Consider the following 26,359-nt stretch of genomic DNA (forward strand, 5'->3'; position numbering starts at 1 on the left):
TATCTAAAATTTTCATAAAAAATAGTATTTAAGATCGAGTGTACAGTCATGGACCATTATAGAAGTCCATTATGGTACCTCAATAAAAAAAGAAGTTCGTTAAAACCAGTCTGGCACCTAATAATGATGGAGACGCGATATTCCTGCTCACGGATCGCGAGATGATAGTCAAACAATACCCACCATATATTATCAATTCCGTATTTTTTGTTGTTGTTGAAAAATAACAAATCAAATAAAACAACGAATTTGCGGTTTACCTATAAATGGCGAGGTAAAAACAACAAAAATGATTATATCCGAAAGAAGGTTACCTGTAGTTGTGAGAAATTAATTTCCTCGTCAGAAAAACTACTAAAAGAACAAGATGTTTAGAACGATATTTTTCACGTTTGTCTCAGCTATTGACAATGTTGCTATTTTTCAATGTGAAATGACACTTTATCCTCTCCCAAGTTTCCGTCCATTAAAGAATGTGCGAGCCAGATTTTCAATGGATCCAATCTGGAGTACCGATATCATCATATAATTTCTGATTAAGACTCGACAATAGATACCAATGGCCCTTTAAGGACGTGAGAAGGGTGTCGTAAATATGTCGCCCGGTTTACGGTACATTAGTACTAAAACGCGTTCAGTGGTATGAGATACTACTTCCGTTTAGTAGCGGCTAAATTGACCCGTTGTGATATGACCAGTATTGTGATATCAGTTTCAATATAAACATATTGTATAGATAGGTCCTACAGGAAATTTCACAACTAAATCAAGGATTTAAGCATAGTACGTCACTAATTTAACCAAGTCTTTAAGTCACCTTTCCGGAGTGCTATATAAAGTTGTTGTGATAACGAGTGTTATGATATAAATTTCAATGTAAGTGCGTTATATAAATTGGTCATACGGGGATATGTCACAGCTTATTCAAGGATTTAAGACAACGGTACGTCACTGACTTAACTAAGTCCTTTATTTACAATTAGAGTGGCTATCATCAAAATTCTTTCCGGAGTGCTACGTCGAACTTAACGGATAAAACAATTGTTTTAGTCATGTATTTACTTCAGCAAAAACCTGTTCTGTTCTTTGATATCAGTGCAACTTTTTGTGACTAGTAATTGTGATGTTGTTTAGACATTATTATGGACTTTTGTGAGATGATTCAGAGCCATTTATAAATAGGTGAAAACGATATTTAAGACTATGTGAAATACTATTGAAAATGTTTTTAATTTTCTAAATACTTTTTGTAGTATTTGACATGTGAAATGAAAATGATGATGATGATGATTGATGCTGCTGATGATGATGATATGATGATGTTGATGATGATGATGATGATGATGATGATGATAATCTTAATCTTCCGGCTTTCAAAAGTCAGACGGTAGCCTTATATAACTAAATATAGTAATTACTTATGTAGATTAATCTACTTGTAGTTCGTTTATGAAGTAAGGTCGGACCTAGTAATCTGATGCTACTTTCACACTTTTATAATTAATAACAATTAAAGTCTCTGCAATGTCTATCATCGGCATTAGTAAAAATTAATAAATAAAATTATAAATAAATAAAATTATAAATAAATGAAATTATAAATAAATAAATATATAAATTTATAAGTAAATAAAATAAAAAATAAATAAAATTATAAATAAATAAATGATTATGAGATGCGATCCAAAGTACACTTTAGGCTGGATGACACACAATAGTTTATCTCGTAGTATAGGTTGTATTATTCCCACCCCAGGCCTCACAATTTAAAATCGGTGAAATTTCACACGACCTCAGCAATTCGTTTTGCAAATGTTATATAAAGGATATTATTCTTTTTTTCTATAAAAAAAAACTTATTTTTTTTATATTACCTACTTTATTTCCTATTTTTCTCATTATGTTGACATTGTTAATCTGAAACCTATGTCTATGGGGAAATATGGGTGTACAGTGCACGTGGTTTCCTGTGAACCCCTACGGCACATACTCGTAAAAACACCTGCCCCAGGTAAGATAACAACAGGTATCATCCGCCGGTTATCACGGAGGGGGTTAATACAATGTCCAACTAACACCACCTGCGGCAGAAACCATAACTATACCTGGGTTCAAGATAATTAGAAAACAAACAACGAAGACGTAACTCGGAATTAGGTCAAAGGCGATCAATCGGCAATATAGTAAACATGAAACAGATATACTGGCTGTATATGTCTCTGATAAAATTTATTGACAACATTGTGTATACACAATAACCATAAATTAAAAAAAACATGGAGTGAAATGCGAATAAAACTTAACTATTTACTTATAACTTTTATTTTATAAACCTTGTAGTTATTTCAACCTTAATAATTTAACATGTATTTTTGTTTGCCTTGCATGTTTTATATACATGAAGGTTTATGCCTATTGAACGTGTCTCAAAATTAAAAAAAAAAACAGAGAGAGTTTTTAGGTGTTTTTCCGTGACCAATTCCCAAACCGGTTCAGATGTTACTTTGTCACTTTGTAACATATATACAAAGTTTCTATAAATTTGTCAAAGTCATCGCTTTTATAGGTCCGTGGAAGGGTGAAAGGTTAGCGAGGCAAATTAAAAACTGATCTAATTGAAATCTCGGATATCATGTAAGAGTAATTAATTTCATATTAGTATGGAAGAATAACAACCTCGGATACAATATGTAAACTATAAATAACGCCCGATTGACCTACGAACATAATCTAAACCTCGGATATCATTCTTGATATATTTTTCATGGTAGTATGATAAAACACAGACATATAAAGCTGTAGTATAAATGTCTCTGTGTAGAATGACAATCTCGGATACAACATTAAAGTGGATCTACATAAGTTGTAAAACTTGTTTCCAAATCCTATTCCAACAATTGTGGGTTGCTAATTAACATCAGAGACGTATATACGTATTATACGTCTCTGTTAACATCATACTGTAAATGGAATAAAAATGAAATACAGTTTATATTAAACCCCGGTATAATATTACAACAATGGTTCATACCAGCTGCCGTATGCTAACGAAGTATAACCACGGAATAAGGTTAGCTATGTTAGTCCGCGGTTAAACCAAGGATACGAATTAGTTAGGCTTCGTATGCATTACATTGTTTTGAGAGAGAAAAAAATATCGTCACTATATAAGATGAATTTACCAACACTACGTATTCCATCGATTATGTATTATTGTTAATATTTAATCTAACATAGACATACAGTTGTAAAAATGTCATTTCACTTGCCAGTTGTTTATTACAACCGTTCTCCAAAATCCTGACACGGCTGTCACCGTTAATACACTGTCACAATGAAGTACACAGCGGAAGTGACGTACCGGCCAATCACAGCCGCGGACACTAATGCTGTGGTGATGACACTGCCCCTCGCGGGAACTCCGAATACACAGTGCAACTCACAAACAGTTGTCTGAAAAAAGTCGTTTATCAGGTGATACCGAAGCATAGACGAGAATTTTACACTGGGAATAAGACGTCTGGAAATCGATTTTATCGAAAATCAATCAATCATTAACGGAAATGACTGACTGGACTGACGAACCGTTATATAGATATAACTACCTGTCAATGTGTAATAGTAAGTACATTTTAAACTTTTTTTTTACCCATTCCGAAGTTACGTTTGCTGTCTCGGGACATAATTATGTAACTATGTTGCATTTACATTTTAACTCAATCATTCAGATGCCTGGCACAACCGGGTTGAATCTGTGTCATTTCGCCCTAAATTCCGTACACAATACCGGTTGTTTCGCCCTAAATTCCGTACACAATACGGGTTGTTTCGCCCTAAATTCAGTCCTTAAACTTCACAATATAGTCTTCTTAAAGTTCATAATACACCTTCAGAATCTAAAATGAATTAATAACTCAATAAGCAGGTGAAATTTGACAGATCTAGTTGTATGAATCGTTTCGTTTGTGGTGGGCTGTATCAGAGACGTATACGTATTATACGTCTCTGGCTGTATCAATGAATGTATGCATAATGTTTGCACATGGCAATGTATTTGTATCTGTGTGTATGTGCAGATGTCACACATGCATGTGTTTCTGGGTATATGTGAGTTTGACATGTTTGTTGTTTTGTATATGTACCTTTTATCTCACAATAACTTAATGCCATTATAACGTATGTAATGATATACAGCTTCCCCCGTTATACCGTTGTCCGGGGTCGGCAATGGTATATGGACGAGGGATAAACAGTTCTGTGCTTGAAAATGGTTGTCGGATGGCGATATTAAGATGGCGGTATTACCAGGGTTTTATATTATAAGGAAAAACCTTTCTAATCATGGCGGTATGTGAAGTTGGCAATATATATATATTTTTTTGGGGGGGTACTGTACATCTAGATAAATATATCTATTTTGCACAAAAAATGTATCTTGGTAATACATTTATTTCGTAAATATGTTCTTTTTTTGCAACATATATACATCCGGGTGTTTATAAGCACTAATAACCCTGAAGTACATGTCTTTTGAGCTATGTACAAATTTAACACAATTTATGAAGTTTGTTTCTCATTGTAAGCACAGACAGACTTATAAAAATGGGAACGATCTTTTTTTCTTTTCGAAACGTCCAACTCTGGTACTAAACAAGATGGACGTTCGTCATGTACACGACCTTATTTCTGCCTGAACATAGATTTGTAGTTTGTATACGACCCCGTTCAGTCTTCCCCAACAACACCGCAATTTCTACTCGGGAATGGCTCCCGGTCGATATTCGCAACACACCCATTCATTGTTTGAATAAAAACCACGACAGTGAATATTTATTGAACTTTGTAAGTGCCCCGTGGCTTAATTTATTACTAAACTAGGCGTGTGTTTAATGAAGAAGTTATAACATAGGCGTTCGTATGATTCATCTTGTTGCGACTAAGAAATATCCGCGTCCGTGCATTCCTGACAAAACTCTCAAAACGATTCCCACAGTATATTACTAAATATGTGATATATAATTTGTATGAACTCCTTCAAGCAAGTCTTTGATGTGAGGGGAGTTTTCGGACACAGTGAGATGTGTCAGTCTTTGGAATAATGTTTTTTCCTTAGGTAAGGGATAATCCCCCATTGTTTAGGGCAGTACAATCAGTGGTGCATGGGTGACACCCTCAGGCCTACAGCTATTGGAATTGCTTGCTAGGAGAAGCCATATTTTACATATGAAATGGAGGAAAATCTTCAAATATATTTTTGGGTCAGATTGATTTTGGATACAGAAAAAGTTGTTGCCCGGGCCTCTATAGGGTATCATCCATGCATCCGCCATTGTCCAAGGTGACTTACCGATATTTTTAGAAACGTACATGTACAATGTATAGATCTCTTAGAAATTAGACTCTTTTTAACTATTTGTATATTCTGTTCCGGACTCGTCTAATAAAAGGTGTGCTCCAATATAACTGCTTTGGTATAACGCCACAGAACTAACACTTTCAAGGATTCCGCTTTCGTACAAGTTTCATTCACATGGTAATCCCACACCGAGACGCACAAATAAATGTATATAAATAAAATTAATTTACTTTTATATTTTATATTTTCACATTTCCATGTCACATAGGGAGATGTCGTTTCAGTAGTATAGCAATATCTAATTTCTTGATAGGACATATAAATAAATAAATAAACAATCATTTTCCTGTCTTGATAAAGGGGGTGATCGCCCTGAAAATTTGACAAAATTCTTTGCCGGCACTGACGTTATTACTTCTTTGCCCATATATCTATTTTAGTAATACGCATCCAACCAACATTTGTTTGTTCGGATCCAGTGCCAATATTAGATCATACTGTCGTTATTACTTATGACACCTATATATATATAATCTTAATATATGTCAACGGCAACTATGAAAATGCTGTCGTTTTGCAGCAATCATTAAATGCGATTGGATTTCTAGGAAAGAGATAAAAATGATGTTTGAAATTTGGTTTGGTTTATTAAATTTTAAAATTTGGAATTAATTTTTAAAAAGGGATGGGGGCCATGTTTTGCGATTTTATTAGATTTTTTAAAATCAAACAACATCAAACATGATTCGTGTACGCCTTTTTGGGTGATTTTCGGAGCGTAAAAATAGAAATTATGAGGATTAATTCCAGTCAACTACAGTTTAAAAAAAAACCTGATGTATGTACACTTTAAAGCTAAATTTCCCTTCCAGTAATACAAAAGACAAACCATAACTTTGTTCAACCCACTGTCCAAACTCTGTTTTGTACCAATTTGGGTTGTGCGTCGTTGCATAACACGCAAATCCAGGATGTGGTATTAGGAGAGCGCGAAGTTTACTCGCGTTAATTCCACCCGTAGTTACATAAAACTAATAACGTGCTACCAAATCCGTATTTCCATAATTTGGTAAAAACAGATGTTTTACAAAAAAAGTGTCTATGCTTAATAATTGAATATCGAAACAATGCTTTAAAAATGTANAATCCGTATTTCCATAATTTGGTAAAAACAGATGTTTTACAAAAAAGTGTCTATGCTTAATAATTGGATATCGAAACAATGCTTTAAAAATGTACATTTTTTTTTTAATAAAGTTTACTCGCTTAGAAGAAGAGTTTACATGGACTTGAGATGGACTGCTTGAGTTCGGTAAATACTAATAGCAAGAAACGCAAAAGCTATTTATAAAGATCTTGTCTAAATCGTGACTTACCGTACCTACATGTTTCGAGTCTACATATATTAGTTTACCTACATAATGTTTGTACATACACATCTATACAAGTTCGGTCCCAACCGTGTACATGTGTTATACATTGAAATCCGTTATCTCAAAGTCAATAATACAAGATGGCGGTACCGTCACAAGAGGACAACATTTGGGGTCAAGGGTTACCTCAGTGCCGGATCATAGGTTCGGGTTTGTCCATATTTCTCTTTAAGGGGGATTAGAGTACAAGTTTTATCAAACTAGGCCGATATCTTATCTCCAATGCTATGTCTGGTGTCAGAAAGCACGCCGGGTAGCCCGGGCACAGCTGGGTCACGATAAAAATACCGAATTAACAGATTTGAAACGAAAACACTGTATAGCTATACCATATTAATACATATATTAAAATATGAAATCATATACGCAAAGACCGATTTGTGCAAAAACTTTTATGTTCGTAAACTTTTCTTTTCACCTTTATGTTCGTATACTTTCTGTTGACTTTTATGTTCTTAAACTTTTCTGTTAACCTTTAAGTTCGTACGTTTTCTGTTAACTTTTAAGTTCGTACATTTTGATGTTGATCTTTATATTCGTACAATTTGATGTTGACTTTTTTGGTTCTACTCTTTTCTCTTGAATGTTATATTCGTAAACTTTCTGTTCACTTTTATGTTATAGTTATAGTTATTTTCCAGTACAGGAACAATATGTTCCTCTACACCGGCTCTATTATACATGTTATATGTTCTCATTTTTAAATATTAGAGTTCACTTCCATCTATGGTTGCCTTTTAATTATAAAGTATTTCCTGATTTTTCCATATTTTGTCCAGTCTATTCTTGAAAGTGTTTATATAAGGTGCCGATACAACGTCCTCGGGAAGACCGTTCCACATTTTTACAGTTCTAATACCAAAGCTGTTCGTAAACTTAATGTTGACTTTAAATATACGTATACTTTTTCTGTTTACCTTAAATAATTTCCGTTAACTTTTCTGTTGACATTTGTTTGATGTATACCCCACACTTGTTGTATCGGTACCTATCTGTTGACAGGATATTTTTTTAACTTAATCGACACGTTTTTAAATCGTTATAGAAGTTATTTGTTGCATTATCATTTATCTGTAGTCAAGTATACCGTACCACAAAGTTGTACTTGTATAACAAAAATCATAATGTTTCTATTATCAAATAAGTCACGGGCATGCAGCCCTCCAATTGGCGTTTGAGTTAAACATGATATTGGAAGGTACAATTTATTACAACTTGATTGTCCTACCAGCGCCTTCTCCTATACATAGAGGTATATATTCACATGATAACAAAAACAAACAAATCTGCTGGATATACATAAATATGATTACATGAGGAGCCTATCACTCTATTTTATGATTTATAATTTCGATAAATCAACTTAAAGCATATCATGTCCATGAACGAAGTCTTTATTTTGTTGTATTTCTAACCCTAAAGATTCATTTTATTCAGAAGGTCAATTTTCACCCTTCGGATAAAACACATTTGGCATCCCCCATCCATGAAGAGAATTTAATTGGTAGGATTACTGGCTCTGAAGAAGAAGTTTTTTTTACATTTGTTAAATTTACCCTTTTTGGCAGAGCTCTTCAAATTGTAAATGTTAGAAAAAGGCTTATAAGCAAATTGTTTAACCCACTTACTGAGGTAATTTTGTGAAGTTTACGTAAATAATAGATTTAAAGAACTGGATGAATCTAACAATTGAATTTAATAATCCGGAGAATTCCCACTGTGCTGATAAGATGACACACAGACAGAAATGGCTTTAAAGAGAATTTGTACGAAGAGAAAGAATTTTTCATAAAGTGTAATTATAATATTCTCCAGTAACCAAAATCATAAAATGATCAGGGCCCGTATACCTGAAACCGTTCTCGTGCCTAAGCATGGATTCTGTGCTAAAACATCATTGTACAAGGTCAAAAAGTCAAGTTTAAACATTGTTAACGGTATTCGGTCCATAGTCTCTCAAAAAGTCTTCCAGATTATTGACAAAATGTTTATTTTGGTTAATATATTACCGGGAGATGAGAACGAGCATGAGCACGGTTTCATGATTACGGGCCCTGGTGTAACATTGCCACGATTTTGTATAAATGTTTTTAGTTTTCTTCGGTCGGAATGGGTTTTTAAACAACTTCAAAACGAACAAGTACTGTATCAAAACGGAAATATCAACTCCTTAATCAGAGTGGGTTGATAACTCCGTGCACTCATACCGTGTAAAACGGGTGTTTATAAGGATTGACCTTCGTTTTGACGGCGTATACGGTAGTGTGAACGCAGTTGACAACGAACGTATTATATGGTACGCGTTAGCGCTCTATAAAAAAGTTCGTTGCCATGAATTTTTTTTTAATTCTTTAAAAGGAACGGGTTGCTTCTATGGTAATTACAGTAGTTGGGGTTGCTAGGATAATATAATTCCAGTACCTCAGAATACACAGTAAACGACACTTTTTTTTAATGGCTTTAAAATTTCAAATTAATTAATCTGAGTAGCGCTTCGATCATTTTAATTCATTGATACTCGCGGCCGAATGTTCCAGAAAGAGGGCGCCATTGTTACTATAAGCACCAGAGACTTTGAATGTGTATCCATGGATCACATAAGAACTTTGTCAGCATCCCTTTCTTGCATAATTAAACGTAATGAATCCAGAAGGGAATAAGCAATTGCTGTCATCGGACCGTCATTTCGCTGAACCGTGAACGGCGCTAAAACAAGTATCAATCAATCCGCCGAGCCCTTTTTCACTGTATGTACGCTAATTCATACACAGTCAAAGTTTACTAAGCTGAAGAAGGGAAATATGTGAAAGTAAAGTAGAGTTATCCCTGATGTAAAATAGGAATAAAGCCATTTAAATCAAACATATAAAAGCAGAGACCTCCCAACAAGATGACAAATTGTAAATGGAGTGTTATGGTTATCTCGACAATAATGACTGAAGCATATATCATGACATTTTTTTTTATAGAATCGATTTATTTTAAAACAATTATGAAACAAGTTATTTCAACTTAATTTCATCACTCTTGTTGGCCCGGATGTTAGAGCGCGGGGTCTTAATATGGAAGGAAACCGAAGTACCCGGAGAAAACCGATGTTGTCGGGCAGGTGACCCCATTCCTTTTCATGTGTGATCGGGGAATCGAACCTCGGTCGTCTTGGTGAAAGGCAAGTGCGCTATCCTCTTTGCCACGCGACCACCCCTGCACAATTGCCAAACATCCATGATATACGTGAATTCATAGTTTAGAGAGGTTCTGAATAAGGGGCATATGGGAACTCGAGCGCGAGAAGTAAACACGATGCTTTGTTTCCCCGCCAGGCAATCAATATATTTCAATAAGATAGTTTTTATATAGATAATGTAAAAATGTGACATACCTTTGGCATTTATTACAACTTACAAACCTTACGACAACATGGTTTTCATTATTAAAAGGGAAGCATATATGAAACACTGAGGACCCGAAAAAAAAAGAAAAAAAAGAAAAAAAAAAACCTATTGAGGCAAGTAAATTGGTAATCATGACAAACACATTTTCTGGGATTCGACTAAATAAACATTCAGCATTGCGAAAAATGTAACATATGCCTAGCTGTCATTTTAACAGACACAAAAAATGAAAACAATATATGTTCATGCTCTAGAATTTAAAAGACCTCCTGGAATTATATTCACAAGCAAGATTACTTTTTCTAAAAACTTTGAACTTTGAAGTTTAATTTAACTTAACAAAACTGGTAAGACCTGAACACGGCTTGTTTTTACAAACAGATAACACTGACGACGCAAAAATTTCATATAAACACACACCTGTGGTGAGAGTTCCAATCGATAGCAGTTATCGATTTTTTCACAGGTGTGCAATAACTAGACATTTTGAGCATACCCTCCACATGCTGTGTGTAAACCGCTACATCGCTCGACTAACAACGAACGAAAACACTGTCGACGATTTACCCGGGAAACAGAGCTCTTTGTTCCGTAGTGGTTGTAGCTTAGGCAAGTTTGTTATTTATACTTTAAGACATGTTATTGAATTTCTACAGTGCCGATGTCATTTCTGTTAAGAAAGATATCTCGGACTCCTCTTATTTATAACACGTTTTAGGAATTAGATGTTTGAAATTTGAGAGTTTTAAGCCATTTTTGGATATTTGTCAAACTCGAAACATCTCAACTATTTTAGAAAACACGTTTGTGATTTCCCTGTTAGAAATTTTGCAGAATCATTTATTAATTAGAAATGCAACTCCATTGAGGCAAAAGAATATTTACAATGACAAAATAACAAAAAAAAAAACCTTTATAAGAAGCTCATCTATGGACTCAAAATGCAGACGTTTTGAACAATTCACTAAAATCTTTTATTATTTCCATCACTTATTCTAATACCAATACGTTTGTTATTGTTTTCAATTCAATTTTATTTTTTTAATTGATTAATTCCCCTATTGATATTCGTTCTTTAAGGTTATATCAATCATTTCATTCATCCTTTCAATTAAACATTTATCGATCGATTTCTATAAAAAAAATATCAACTTATGTAACACCTTATCAATATGCTATACATAGGTTACATTATATATTCTTGTCCCCGTATCTACATATATATATATATACCACAATCACGGTAATAGCAACGATGGGAGGCAACTCTGGTCACTGAGAAACTAACGGTATTTGTTTTCTTCCAGACGACCCGAACTACTTTAACGGAGAAGGGCGAGAATGTGTCAACTGCGGAGCGATATCGACGCCATTATGGCGGAAGGACGGGACGGGTCATTATTTGTGCAATGCATGTGGATTATATCATAAAATGAACGGATTAACGAGACACCAAAATAGCAAAATGTCCCCCACACAGGTATGTTAAAACTTTCAGGTCGATTTTCTTCAAAAATGATAATTGTAAAAATGCATTATGGCCGATAAACTGAAAAGAAATATCGGCAATCACGTCTTCAAGACTATCGGATTTTCAAAAAATCTCATAATATATAAAGTGTTATAGTTTTTAACATATATGGCTATCACGAGAATTTTTTTGCTCCTAGTGTGTATATAAAAAACCAACACATATATGTAGTGTATGATTTTCAATGTTTTAATTATTATTTCATTGATAGAAAGAATTCCTTGTTTTGGTGTCCAACCTTATAAATAATATAAGTAAGTGCGGTAAATAATATAGAGAGAGATAAATGCAGCGAACGGGTCAAGAATCCAAGGGAAAGCATACGTACAAGCCCTTTAAAAAAACAAAAACATATTGTAATGTATTTATTCATATAATCCACATATTTCTTTAAGGCACCTGCATTTTTTTTTGAATATGTGCTTGTCAAAATAGAAATCTGTTAGCTCGTAGTTATGCGCAAACTGTTTCTGAAATTATCAGCAACATAACATTTTTTATTATTAAATTCGTGATTATAAAACAACTTTTTTATTTGGTCATGTACAGTATATTTGATTTATGGTCATCAAACATCAACTACAAGATGTAAAGGTTTCTTTGGACTGATGTGACCATCAGATGCTTTGATAATAAAACTTATAATAAAACTAAGTGAAGCATCAACTTGTGTGGAATTATTTGCATGGGCGATAACTCTGTTTACCTTTTGAAGTTTTGTGTTTGAGCAGGCTATACAAATAGATGAAATCTGTTGAATTCGTGATATAAAACAACGACTTCATTACTTGATCATGTATGTTTGTTTTAAAGTAATCGAACGAAACAATGTAAATACACACAGCTGTGACAAGAAGACAGTTAAGTCACAAAAACATACAAGCTTTAATTTGGCTGGAATTATTTACATGGGCGATAACTCTGTATACCTCTGAAAGTTGTGATGGCATCAACACAGGTGAAGGGAGGTAACTGACGGGAAAAGAGACACTGCCGATTTTTTTAGGTTGTATGGATTTTGAACAAAGCGTGAACACGTTTGGAACTATATATATTTCAAAGCATTTTAGTGATGAATTAATATTTCTGTAGCGGTAATACTTTTTGTGTACGCTTTCAATGTGTACATCTGATAACAAATGACCCGTTAAAGTAGTCCAAATAATTTTAAATATATATATATATATTACTTTTTTTTTTTTTTTTTTTTTTTTTACATCATCGGGTTTCTTGAACAAGCAATTTTTAAAAAATGAATAGAAATTTAAATTATTCCTGTATGATCGTCGAATAAATAAACAAGTCAGTCTGCAAATATTTCTAACACATAATAGCCCGCACAAGTACACGCGCATTCAACGCCTATGTAACGTAGTGGTGACTGTGTGCTAGCATATAATACAAGAAACCCTTATAATACTACATTGATATTTGGTTTTGTGACCGAAGTAAAAAAAAACAATAAATACGGTTAAATTATATCAAAAACATTTGTTACACAAGGAACATTTGTTAGAATATATAACATGTATAATTCAATGATATAAATATATTTGCAAACACGCATAATGAAACTTAATTATTCACTGGTGTACATTTTCTTAAATTCAACTTTCACACCGATTTTGTTTTTTCTCGAAATATTCAACATATCTTTAATAAACTGTCCATGCACGTTTCTTTCGAAGACACAACAAATTGCTTATCGATAGGGAAATGTTTGTTTAATATAAAATAAAAAAATGTCTGCTTTTAATTCGCAAACTGAATTACCCCTTATAGGGCCTCACTGCGAGGTTACATGTCGACTCGACTCAAGCAAGGGGTATCTGATTTCTTCACACCGAAACTTTCACTCCCCCTGAAATTTTAGTACTCACCATCAACTCCAGGCAATGAGCCGTTGTCGAGCTTTGGGAGGACCAGCTAGATTTATACTGTAAACAAATAGAACTCCCCAGCACGTCGCCAAACTTTTCTAGTAGCTCGTTCTGGAACACAGCAACCGTTTATCGTCACTATGTCTGTTGACTTAGTATCTTACTTCATATTTCAGGACTCGACGGAGGACGACAAACCCAAAAAATTTGAAAGTAAATATGACAAGGTAAGTTTAATTTTATTTTTTCTCATTTTGTTACATTTATGGTGAAAAGCATTAGATTTTTGTTGCGATGAAGATGTTTTCATGCGGGATCTGTTGATGTATTCATATTTCTCACAGTCACGTTTTGTGTACAAATGGGCGTGTATGCTACACGGACACATCTTTTTGTAAATAATGTTACCCTCTGTTTTGACCACCGATATGTTATAATGGATCTTTATGCACCGACTGTATATCTATCCTCTCGGACGCCATATTGAGTCAAGTTCACCACCTGTAGTGTTTTGGTGTTTGTTTCTAAGTGATAAACATATATCTGTTTGTAGTAAAGACTACAAACTACACGTATCATCGGCTATTTATTTGCCTGTTGCTTGTATCAGAAGGGAGGAATCTCTCTAGGTTGTATGTTAAAACCACAGGTACCTGCGAATGTTTTACAGTTCTATCTGGAACTAAACTTTTGTGTTCAGAGTAATTTGACGTGTTTAAGGGGTTAAGATCGTCTCTCGGTAAAAATGACACCCCAATCCTTAAACATGTACAATAACTCTGAACGCCTTAGTTAAGGTCCAAAGATAGCTGTAACAAATTCGCAGGTGACTGTGGCTAAAACTACACACAGGGGACCAATGTATGCTTCCCATAAAACGTGGGCCCTTATACTACACACATGTAGCTGTGACCCTCGTAAATCCAATTATTCTAGCTGCTAGATTAGGTAGTATTGCTAACGTAAGTCTTAGGTCTACGTTTAGAGATAACTGCAGAAAATATTTATTACTCTTGTGAACAAAATACAGATATTTTCCTGTCATACGGCAGTAATTTTTACAATATTTATTTAAAACTTCATACAGCATCGATTAGTTTTAAGATAAGGAGGTGCAGAATTGCGGTCGGGGCAAAATTTGGGTCGGTCGAAATGACATCGAGCAAAATATTCTATGGAATCTAATACGGTTCACTTAGATACAGTATAGATACGCGTTGAAAATATTAAACAGACCACGTATCATTTGATGTAGCTACCACAGGGACCTGACAATTTGTTACAGCTATAGTTTGACCTAAACTACGCTGTTCAGTACATATGATCATGTGGGGTGTCATTTTTACCGAAAGTCGATCTAAACCCCTAAACAAGTAAAATTACTCTAATCACAAACGTTTAGGTCCAAATATTGTTGTAACAAATCATCAGGTCCCTGTGGTGGTTACGTGACAGGGACTTGATTATTAGCTACAGTTTAGATAGGTTGGGACCTAAACCAATATGTTCAGGGTAACACAGGGACATGATTATTAGTTACAGTTTAGCTATGTTTTGGACCTAAACTGAGGAGTTCATAGTATTATTAAAATTTTAAGGGGTTAATCAACCCGTTATATGGGATGACCTTTGATTGAAAGTTGTTCTAAAGCCTAAAAGGTCGAATATTACTTTGAACAGTCCACTTAAGGTCCAAACTTAGCTAAACTCTAACTAATTCTCATCATCATCATCCACCATCACCGCTAGCATCATCATCACCATCATCATCATCATCATCATCATTCATAAAAATCTTTCATATGCACATTCGTATACAAGAACACATCCACTCTCATCCCAAAACGCCTAGCAGGACTTCTATATAAATATCGTATACCATATACAGGCTATATCTAAATGACCTGTTCTATTGGGGACCTTTAAATCAGTTATACATATGAAGTCTGTCTGTTTGTCTGTCTGTCTGTCTGTCTGTCCATTAAACTGTTCTTTCATATCTGACTATGATTTCTGTCTGTCAATTTAGTCCGTCCGTCCTTCTATCAGCGCTGTTCTTTGATTTCTGTTTGCACATTAAAATGTTCTTATTGTATAAAGAAAATTGCAAAACAGTATAAATTATTTCTTATTCCAAAATGTGTTTATACAGAAATGTTTCCCTGAACGTGCTACGGTTTTGCCAGAGTTCACACAGAATGTTGTTTTAATTTCCTGTAGACCGGCTTGCGTTAACGATACACTAACATATCCGGTTTCTGTATCGAAGTTGTAACTCGATTTGCGAGATCACGTTTCACGAACGGGCCGCGTCTTATATCCGTATAAATTTCAGCAACCCTGATGAGTTATTTATAGCATGTGACTCAACACACATTTTTGTTTTTATTTCTTTACACATATTTTATTTAATTTAATCGAAAAGGAATTGGACTCAATTCATAGCAACTAATGACACGTCCTCTTCCTTATAAATACTTGCATTAATTTGGTTTATGTAACAGTACGTACCCAATTATATGTAATTGACTGTAAAACAACAAATTTCATTTCGAGTTTAAACAATATGATTGATACTCAACTTAACAGTAAACATATTTGTTAGATTTAAATGTTAACCTCAGCCCACATACGTTGTCCTTCCAATAAAAAAGTCTTTTGTGCCTCAAAAAAATGCGTTGCTGTGCTGGGGGTAATCCAAATGTCTACATACATAATCTCTGTCCTACCAGGAAGGGGGTAGAATTCATCACATTTTATTCATAATTGACTGTATACTTATCCAGATAACAAACTGACCAACATGACCAGTATTTTAAATACATTTTTAAATAACGAGATAGATAACCTCGTTATTTACTTAACTGAGTTAAGATCAGAACCACACAATTAATATTTAATAATGATCAAACGATTCAAACACATTTCTAACGGGTTGTTTAAATTAAAGTGTTATTTTGTATAAATTAGTGTATATTTTGAACTTTAAGGATACGAACTCGGAAGTTATTTATTTGTTTAAATATTTGGCCATTTGTGAAAAACCAGCATTTTTTTCATGTGTCAACGTATCGCTTAAATGTTTTGCCTTTTGTCGATTCGTACGAAATGTTGATGAATAAATTAGTCTTGACAAAGGGACTACATGTGTGTATGAATTATTGTAAATGCAAATATTCATTATAACTAAATCGTTCAATTGGTAGAAACATATTCAGAATATTCATATTTTAGAAGCAAACAGCCAATCTTTTTTTTTTTTTAAAGAGTAATTTTAAAAACGATCCTTACGGAGCCTCAGAAAGGTTATTGAAATTCAATAGGATTGGTAAACACGTTCCGAGAGCCCCGTCACCCTAGCCTGTACATGATGCATGGCAGTGCAATGTATTCGTTACACTTGCTGAAAGGGGTTCACGAGAGGTAACCGATAGAAAATAGAATTTTAAAAAACATCTTAGTTTATATATATCTATGACTTGTGTTTATCAGAATGTATAGTAGAACACTTCTTAAAAATATTTTTGCTGTTTGAATTTGAAACGAAACGCATTCCAAGGAAAACCATAAACTTATACCATGAAAGAAAGCTTATCGCGTAAATCAAAAATTCTTCAACGCGGAGCCCACCACGAGATGGTTGGGGTCTCTGTAAGCTCATAAACCGTGCGGAGTACGAAACCGACTGAATGAACGCGCATGTCAAAAGATGAAAATCTCCCCATCTTCATATATAAGGATAAGTAAATATTGGTCTTGGGCAGGAGTTGCACACGAAGCCAGATATAAAATTCCCGAGATAGTATAATTTGTTTACCCTTCTAGCTCTCAATCACAACCCCGTCAATGTAGTCCCTAGTTTGAGGAAGCCCAAGAATTTACAGCGGAACCATCGAACGTTAATGTTAAACTGAATAAAAATGTCTTTGTTGAATGGACAAGGAACCGTAAGCTTTCCCCTATCATACAGGAATAGTTTCATACACGTATAGTTGTATGCAAGCATAATTATTCCTTTGCTTCTCCCGCGCTTCTCCCTTTCTCCCTCTCGTTTTCCTCATTCAATCACAATGATATACTTAGTATATATTTGTATTGTTAGCCGTCTGCTGATTACATACCAATGCACATGCTTTATTAAATTGTAAGGAAAGGGCGCTCATAATGTTCTCGAAACTTATGCCCAATCCTTTAGCTTTCTTATGGCAATAAAATATCTTTAAACCAAGGAATAGTTTTACTTCTATGTAAAGTGTGAACTTTTAACATGATCAACGAATTCGGAAACAAAGTATCTCAACAACATGTTCTTCCCTCATCGCCAACCCCTCCTTACCCCTGCCCCTCCCCCTACCTCCACCCTCACCCCTCCATACCTCCACCCTCACCCCTCCTCACAATACACGTTGACTTGATATCTCAGAAGGTTGGGGTGCATCTCGCATAACAGTCTGCATGCTTGTCAATTTTCCCGACCCCATCTGCTGGTCGGCCACTCACTTTCTGCAAACCTAAGGATGAAAGACGGGACATTGTGTAATGTACTTCCAGTTTCATATCCTAATATAAACAATCTAGGCATATTTTAAGATCTTACAGCCTTGAAATAAACAAGTACTTTGATAAGAGTTCTGACGTAGTAAAAATCCAGAAAATTTGAGATTTTATGTTGGAAGAATAATTAAAAATGGAAATAGTTAGGATTTTATGAAGATGATCGTTTATTGCTCTTGATTATTTTCAATTGTTATTTAAGGTATTTCTCACCTCAAAAAACGTTTTACCAAATATTGATGTACATGTGAAATATCATTCGCGACAAAATGATGGCAAGACTAAATCGACTTAAGTCCGTTCAACCAGACCCTTTTTGTCTGCGCAAGCTACATCTTGAATTACGCAGTGATCAAGCGTGAGGTTGAACGAGACTAAATCGACAAAAACACGAAGCATAATATTTCCTGTGAATGGCTATTTTTCTAATTAAAATATAATTACCGGAAGTGCTATCTCAGCGCCCACTACCCCTCCACAACCAACTCATTGGAACTTTTGATAAATGTTAAATCTCAATTAATAAGATCTGAATCCCGGTCCCTTTCAAGACCCTTAAATATCCCTAGTCCTGCCAAGACACCCACAGTCCATTAACGAAGTAGCCTCCTACAAGATCCTGATAATCCTTGTCTGTATCAGGGTTTGCCCTAGGTCAAACCTGTGTCTTAAAACCATGACCCCTGCTGTGCTCTTCATCAGGAGTAATCTGGGGTCGTGGAAAAATAATTTCTTGTTTAATCAAGCATACTTGATTCCAAGACCATATTTCAGATTGTAGATTATGTCAATCATATTTTGATTTTTTATTTAACAATTGTAAATATAGACGCCAAGTTTTAATGACAGAAAATCGAGCTGCCTTTTATTACATCTGCTAGCTTATCTCCCCTTAGTTTGATTTTCCACCCTAAAATCAGACATCCAAGTGATCAAAATTAATTAGAGTCTGTTTTTGTTTGAATAGTTCGATTCTAGAGACAGGGGTTAGTCTATTGTAATTTATTTTTTTCGTATCTAGGAGGACCACTAGATGAAGTGACGTCACGGTGTCGTTACCTAGTAACACTGTAATTACAAAGGCGCTATTTACATTTACCCTCAGTGGCTAGTGGCATTACGTATGACACTTGTTAGTAATGACACGTGTAGATTTGAAGCACCATGTTGTGGAATCAGCTGAGCGCCTGTGGGAGTTGGGGAGGGGGGGGGGATAGCATTAGTGGACCCAACCACGTGTACCGACAATTACAAACAGGCTAACTGTTGTGATATGTTACCTTTTAAATCTCTTATTATGACGTCAGAGTGTTTTAGCTCATCTGGTCCAAAGGACCAAGGTGAGCTTATGCCATACCGTGGCGTCCGTCGTCCGTCCGTCCGTCGTCCGTCGTCTGTCGTCTGTCCGTCAACAATTTCTTTAAACGACTTCTTCTTCTTAACCACTGATTGGAATTTAACCATATTTGACTGGAAGCATCCCTAGGTGGTGGGGATTCAAAATTGTACAAATGGTGGGGCTGACCCCCCAGGGGGCTGAGGGGCGGGGCAATTTGGCTATATTGCTTTAAGCGTCTTCTCCTCTGGAACTAAGAGATGGATATCAACCATATTTGACTGAAAGCATCCCTAGGTGGTGGGGATTTAAAATTGTACAAATGGTGGGGCTGACCCCCAGGGGGCTGAGGGGCAGGGTCAAAAGGGGCAAATTGGCTATATTGCTTTATGTGACTTCTCCTCTTGAACTAAGAGATTGATATCAACCATATTTGACTGGAAGCATCCCTAGGTGGTGGAGATTCAAAATTGTACAAATGGTGGGGCTGACCCCCCAGGGGGCTGAGGGGTGGGGCAAAAGGGGGCAATTTGGCTATATTCCTTTAAACGACTTCTCCTCTGGAACTAAGAGATGGATATCAATCATATTTGACTGGAAGCATCCCTAGGTGGTGGGGATTCAAAATTGTACAAATGGTGGGGCTGACCCCCCAGGGGGCTGAGGGGCGGGGCAATTTGGCTATATTGCTTTAAGCGTCTTCTCCTCTGGAACTAAGAGATGGATATCAACCATATTTGACTGAAAGCATCCCTAGGTGGTGGGGATTTAAAATTGTACAAATGGTGGGGCTGACCCCCAGGGGGCTGAGGGGCAGGGTCAAAAGGGGCAAATTGGCTATATTGCTTTATGTGACTTCTCCTCTTGAACTAAGAGATTGATATCAACCATATTTGACTGGAAGCATCCCTAGGTGGTGGAGATTCAAAATTGTACAAATGGTGGGGCTGACCCTCCAGGGGGCTGAGGGGCGGGGTCAAAAGGGGACAAATTGGCTATATTGCTATAAACGACTTCTTCTGTAGAACTATGCACTGGATATCAATCATATTTATTCAAAAGCATTCATGGAAGGCAGGGATTCAAAATTGTAGAAATTGTGGGGCTGACCCCCCGGGCTACGGGGTGGGGCCCAAAAAAAGTTTATTACTTGGAAATGGTTGAGATCCCCACCATATAACCATATATACAATTGCTGAGTATAAAGAGAAGAATGCACATTTGCTTCCAGGATGGCTCTAGGGTCTGGCACCAACCTTGGAGACATAGTCCCTAGGCCATAACTTTAAAACGGGTGAGATCCCCACCCCAAAACTATATATACAAATGCTGGGCATAAAGAGACGAATGCAGTCATTATATTAGAATAGACCCTGAGGTCTGACCGAACCCCTAGGGACCTAGTATCTTAGTCACAGCTTGGAAACAGTTGAGATCCCCACCCTATACCCATATATACAATGGCTGAGTATAAAGAGAGCATGCACATATTCTTCCAGGATGGCCTTGGGGACTGCCCCATCCTTGGAGATGGAAACCCTGGGTCATAATTTCGAAATGGTTAAGATCCCCACCCCAAAACTATATATACAAATGCTGGGCATAAAGAGACGAATGCAGTCATTATATTAGAATAGACCCTGAGGTCTGACCGAACCCCTAGGGACCTCGTTTCTTCGTCCCCGCTTGGAAACAGTTGAGATCCCCACCCTATACCCATATATACAATGGCTGAGTATAAAGAGACCATGCACATATTCTTCCAGGATGACCTTGGGGGCTGCCCCATCCTTGGAGATTTAAACCCTGGGCCATAATTTCGAAATGGTTAAGATCCCCACCCCAAAACTATATATACAAATTCTGGGCATAAAGAGACGAATGCAGTCATTATATTAGAATAGACCCTGGGGTCTGACCGAACCCCTAGGGACCTAGTTTCTTAGTCACAGCTTGGAAACAGTTGAGATCCCCACCCTATAACCATATATACAATGGCTGAGTATAAAGAGAGCATGCACATATTCTTCCAGGATGACCTTGGGGACTGCCCCATCCTTGGAGATTTAAACCCTGGGTCATAATTTCGAAATGGTTAAGATCCCCACCCCAAAACTATATATACAATTGCAGTCATAATATTAGAATTGACCCCAGGGTCTGCCCTACCCTTGCAGACTTAACCCCTGGGTCATAACTTTGAAACGGTCGAGATTCCCACCCCAAAACTGTATATACAAATGCTAGGCAAAAAGAGACAAATGCAGTCATGATATTAGAATTGATCCTGGGGTCTTGCCACAACCCTAGGGACCTAGTTTCTGAGTCACAGCTTGGAAACAGTTGAGATCCCCACCCCATAACCATACATAAAATTGCTGGGCATGAAAAATCTAATACAGATATGCTATAAGGATTGGCCTTGGGGTCCGACATATTTCCTTGGAACTCATTTGGAGAATATTTTGCCATGATTGCTTAGATATTCAGGTGAGCGACACAGGCCCTCTGGGCCTGGGCCTCTTGTTTAATCCATATTTGTTTTATTATTGATTTATTTTTTATTCGTATTTCATGTCGAATATAATCTGATTACCTTTTTTTTTTTACAAATCCATGCTTTTCATTGTATGGCATTTTCACTGCATAATCTTACCAGATTCAGTTATTATTCACGATCGTAATAGCTATTTTTACATTTCCGCTCTACGTCCCTATAAAAACACTACCACAAAAATAGAGTTCACATACCATGGTTAGCGAATAGAAGAGCGGCGTTTCTGACCATAGGGAAATGTTCGGCCTTGAGGGAAAACCCGCTGGTCGAGAGTCAGCCATAGACAGATCCAAGGGAAGATAGGACGCTTCAATTCCCTCACGTCGATCGATCACAGATAGGAGTCGGTGAAGACGAAACTACTATTTCATGGAGCCATAAACGCTATTGAATCTGTGTTGTTTTGACGCTGTTGTTTCTGTCTCGCGTAACGTAATGTAAGATTACCGTAAGAAGCAAACATTTAGGTGATATTAGCTACTCCAGAAATATAATAATAATTCGAGGTTCTAATATACCGCTTTATTACAACCTAGTTTGTAGGTCGTCTCAAAGCGGTTCACAAATTATTATCCGTGGTTATAGGGCCTAGACAACTAGACAATATCTTTCTCAACTCCATGGGGAGCATACAGCCGGAGCTGCCATTTCGGCGCTAACAGCTAGCATTCAACAATTCTAGCGCTGCTCAACCACGTACTCATTTACAGTTGAGTAGACTAGAACAAGCGGAGTAAAGTATCTTGCTCAAAGACACAACACAGTGCGGCGGATACCTGTTCTAGTTATCAAAAACGCAAACATATATATTTATTGCGAACTTCTTATCCATGCTGGCATTTAACAAACGAAATTTTCTATGTTCTTGATTATTTTTAATGTAAATGTAAGGATTGAACTGAATATAAACAAGAATCGCTTCGTCGAATAAGTAGTGTCCAAAATGGCATTTATTTTGCCTGCGCAATGAATGTTTAAAGAGAATGACCGGAAAAGTCGTGAAATTAAAATGGCTTAATACCAATTTAAACTTTGATTAAGGAACAGCAATTAACGACATGTTTAAAATAATTGAAGATTTTACTTTAGGAAATGACTTTTACATTTATATCAAAGTTGTAATATTATACTTCGACCATTTAAAAAAAGAAGTTATCGTTCTCATCTTGCCAAGATGATTTTGTATACTGGGATCCACTATAATATTCTGTATTTAATAGACCGCTGGGCGGTATATCCGTTGTGCGGGTTGCCAGTAAGTTCTCGCGATCAGCCCTTGAGTACGTTCGGAACGCCTTTATTTGTGGCAAGGTACTTGTACCCTACCTAATAATGTATGATAAATCCGTCTTGAATCATGACGGATTAATCTTACCGTGAAAGTTTTTAACGTACAAATCAGCAAATATCTTCTAAGTGTTTTCGACAACCGGGGCAACTTACCTGGATAGTTCGTATAATATAGTCGCAGAAAATATTAGTCTGCTAATGTTTCCCACGGATTAAGAAAGAGTTGGCACTCAGCGAGTTATAAGACTTTAATACAGGAGAGTTCCTCTCGTGAGGCGACATAAATGCTTTGTTTCCGCTCCGATGTTTCACGTTAGTTATGTTTAATGCCAAATACTTTTTTCGTTTTGATATAGTGATGGAAAATATCTTCTGTCGAATTTTAGTCGGTGTATGCATCTTAACGTTAATACAATTTGATCTTCAATGGAATGTATTTTGCCCGTGCTAAATTGATGAACCATCTAGTCAATTATAAATGAATAGACTAGATATACTGTATGTCACAGTGGTGAAACATGTATTCACTTGCTACTGACTCGGCTAGAGGTATGACACAATGGTGAACCATCTAGTCACTTGCTACTGACTCGGCTAGAGGGATGTCACAGTGGTGAACCATCTTGTCACTTGTTACTGACTCGACTAGAGGTATGACATAGTGGTGAACAATCAAGTCACTTGTTACTGACTCGGCTGGATGTATGACACAGTGGTGAAACACCTTGTCACTTGTAACTGACTTGGCTAGATGAGTTTCACAGCGGTGAACTACCTAGTCACTTGTTACTGCCTCGACTAGAGGAATGTCTTAATGTTGAACCACCTCGTCGATTTGGTTAAGTTAGTTTCACTGAAAGTATAAGTGCTAGACCAACCAAACTTAGACCATAGATGCATCTTAGGTAGTACATCTCAACCCATGCATCAAATGCTGGATGCGGCCTACCTTTCATGGTCTATTGACTTTGTTAGTATCTCCATCAACATTATGGTTTTGCGTCTAAGAAGTACTAGACCAATCCGAATCTCATATTTAAAATGTATCGTTTTTGTGTAAAGGAGCAGTAGAAATGTCCAGACATAGAGTGACTGGTTTATAACTTCTTAACCCTGTATCATAAATCTCACTATCTTTGGAAACAATAATTCATACCAGGAACGCGTTTTGCGTTGTTGTATGCTAACTGGGAGAAACACGAAGCCCGAGTTATCTCCCTTAATCACCAAACCGGAGACAGATTCACACTTAGGAGGGACGCGCTAGGGAAATGTTTATCACCAATGTATGTTGATAGTTCATAAAAAATGTAGTTCTAACTATGATTGTCTAAAGTTTTCTGATGGTAAATGAGCTGATTAAATGCAGACAAAAATATCTATTTTCAGAAGAAAATTGACGAGTCAAGTTTTACACCTTGGCCGCGGAGCCCCAATTATCGAATACATGACACCGTTATTCGACAATTCCACGCATGTATAGCCAATCTTATGTATGCTTAAGCTATATTTGATCCATAATACGGTGCACATATCTGGAAAAAGTCGAAACTTTTGATAAATATTTACGTGAATTCGTCATGGCACGCACAAACGCACGCGCGTATAGTTTATGAGGCATATCTTCAAACAAACCAGTCGGTGCGCGCCCCCAGCGTTATGCTACTCCTTTGACAAGAATGATGGACAGTTATGTGCATTTTTGCTGTGAATGCGTATCGGTTTATTGGAAATGAAAAATGCAGAATTGTTTGAGCAAGGAATAAAAATAACTAGTTTTAACTCAACGGTGAGATTTCGTTATTTTAAACACAAGCAAGCGTGATAATCCAGTTTTGGTACACGACACGAAGTGATTGTTTGACCATACCAGGGGATGAATACTGTTTCATCACGAATGTAACTTACGTTTATAATATCGGTCAAAGAATTTGTGGTCAGCGATTTGTGACATACTCGGTCTAACTATTCTAAGAAAAGGCAGATCAAGATTCACTTGATGACGTCATTTCAATTGTGACGTCAAATGTGTTCTGCCAAATGCAGTGCTTTCCTTACTACAATTTTTATATTTTTTATCTTGTTTAATGATTAAAACATTATTTAGCATTTAATATCATCGAATATTTGTATTTGTGGTTTCGTCTCTTTTTTAGGTTAATCAGTCGATGTCATCTGTTTACATTAGATAGCGTCACGATACAATAGTAATCTATATATAAACATAAATCTCCTCGAAGGTCACCTTCACGTGATATCAATTAAACTGATAACTCTAGAGGGCAAGATATGGCCTCATCTATAACGAGAAACAAATTAAACCGAAAAGGAAAACTGACCTGCTGTATTCCACGGCATGATATGGTAGGAGGCGACTTATGTGGGGGATCATGTTTAGTGTCGATGATTTTCTCTTCTGCCATTTTGTTACTCTCCTATCTATACTCTTTCTTTCCGATATTTTTTTCCTGTGCCTATGGAAAGGCGTTCATTACAATATTATGACCGATTGCAATGCCATCCTTCCGTGTTAAGGGATTTAATAGTAATAATAATAATAATTCGAGGAACTTATATACTGCTTTATCACAACCTAGTTTGTGGGTCGTCTCAAAGCGGTTCACAAGTTATCATCCGTGGTTATAGAACCTTTGCAACCAGCCAATATCATTCTCAACTCCTGCGGGACCATACAGCCTGTGCTGCCATTTCGGCGTTCAAAACTTGTATTCAACAATTCTAGCACTGCCCAACCACATACTCATTTACAGTTGAGTAGACTGGAACAAGCGGAGTAAAGTATCGTGTTCAAAGATACAACACAGTGCCGTGACGTGACTCGAACCCGTAACCCTTCGGTCACGAGCCCTGCGTCCTACCACTATAGACTACCGTGGCTCCCATCGTTTTGACGGTTCAGTGGGATTGCAATTCAAATTGGTGTTTCTTGGTGCCCTTTAATTTGCCCATCATCTGTGGATAACGTCTCCAACACCCCTCCACCCCCTCCACCCCCAACACCCCCTC

At 36.4% G+C, this 26,359-nt stretch overlaps 1 protein-coding gene across 7 annotated transcripts in view; it reads left to right on the forward strand.

The window, feature by feature from the left end:
- Window positions 1-26,359, forward strand: part of LOC110451651 (transcriptional regulatory protein GAT1-like) — a 51,187-nt gene that overhangs the window by 17,682 nt on the left and 7,146 nt on the right. For all 7 annotated transcript variants that reach the window (XM_021499773.1, XM_021499775.1, XM_021499777.1 and 4 more), the window contains exons 3-4: window positions 11,492-11,664; window positions 13,772-13,822. In XM_021499773.1, coding sequence (XP_021355448.1) covers window positions 11,492-11,664; window positions 13,772-13,822 — 224 coding nt within the window. The remainder of the gene's footprint in view (window positions 1-11,491; window positions 11,665-13,771; window positions 13,823-26,359) is intronic.

This window comes from Mizuhopecten yessoensis, unplaced genomic scaffold (assembly GCF_002113885.1).
Source record: "Mizuhopecten yessoensis strain PY_sf001 unplaced genomic scaffold, ASM211388v2 scaffold6163, whole genome shotgun sequence".
Classification (NCBI taxonomy): Eukaryota; Metazoa; Mollusca; class Bivalvia; order Pectinida; family Pectinidae; genus Mizuhopecten; species Mizuhopecten yessoensis.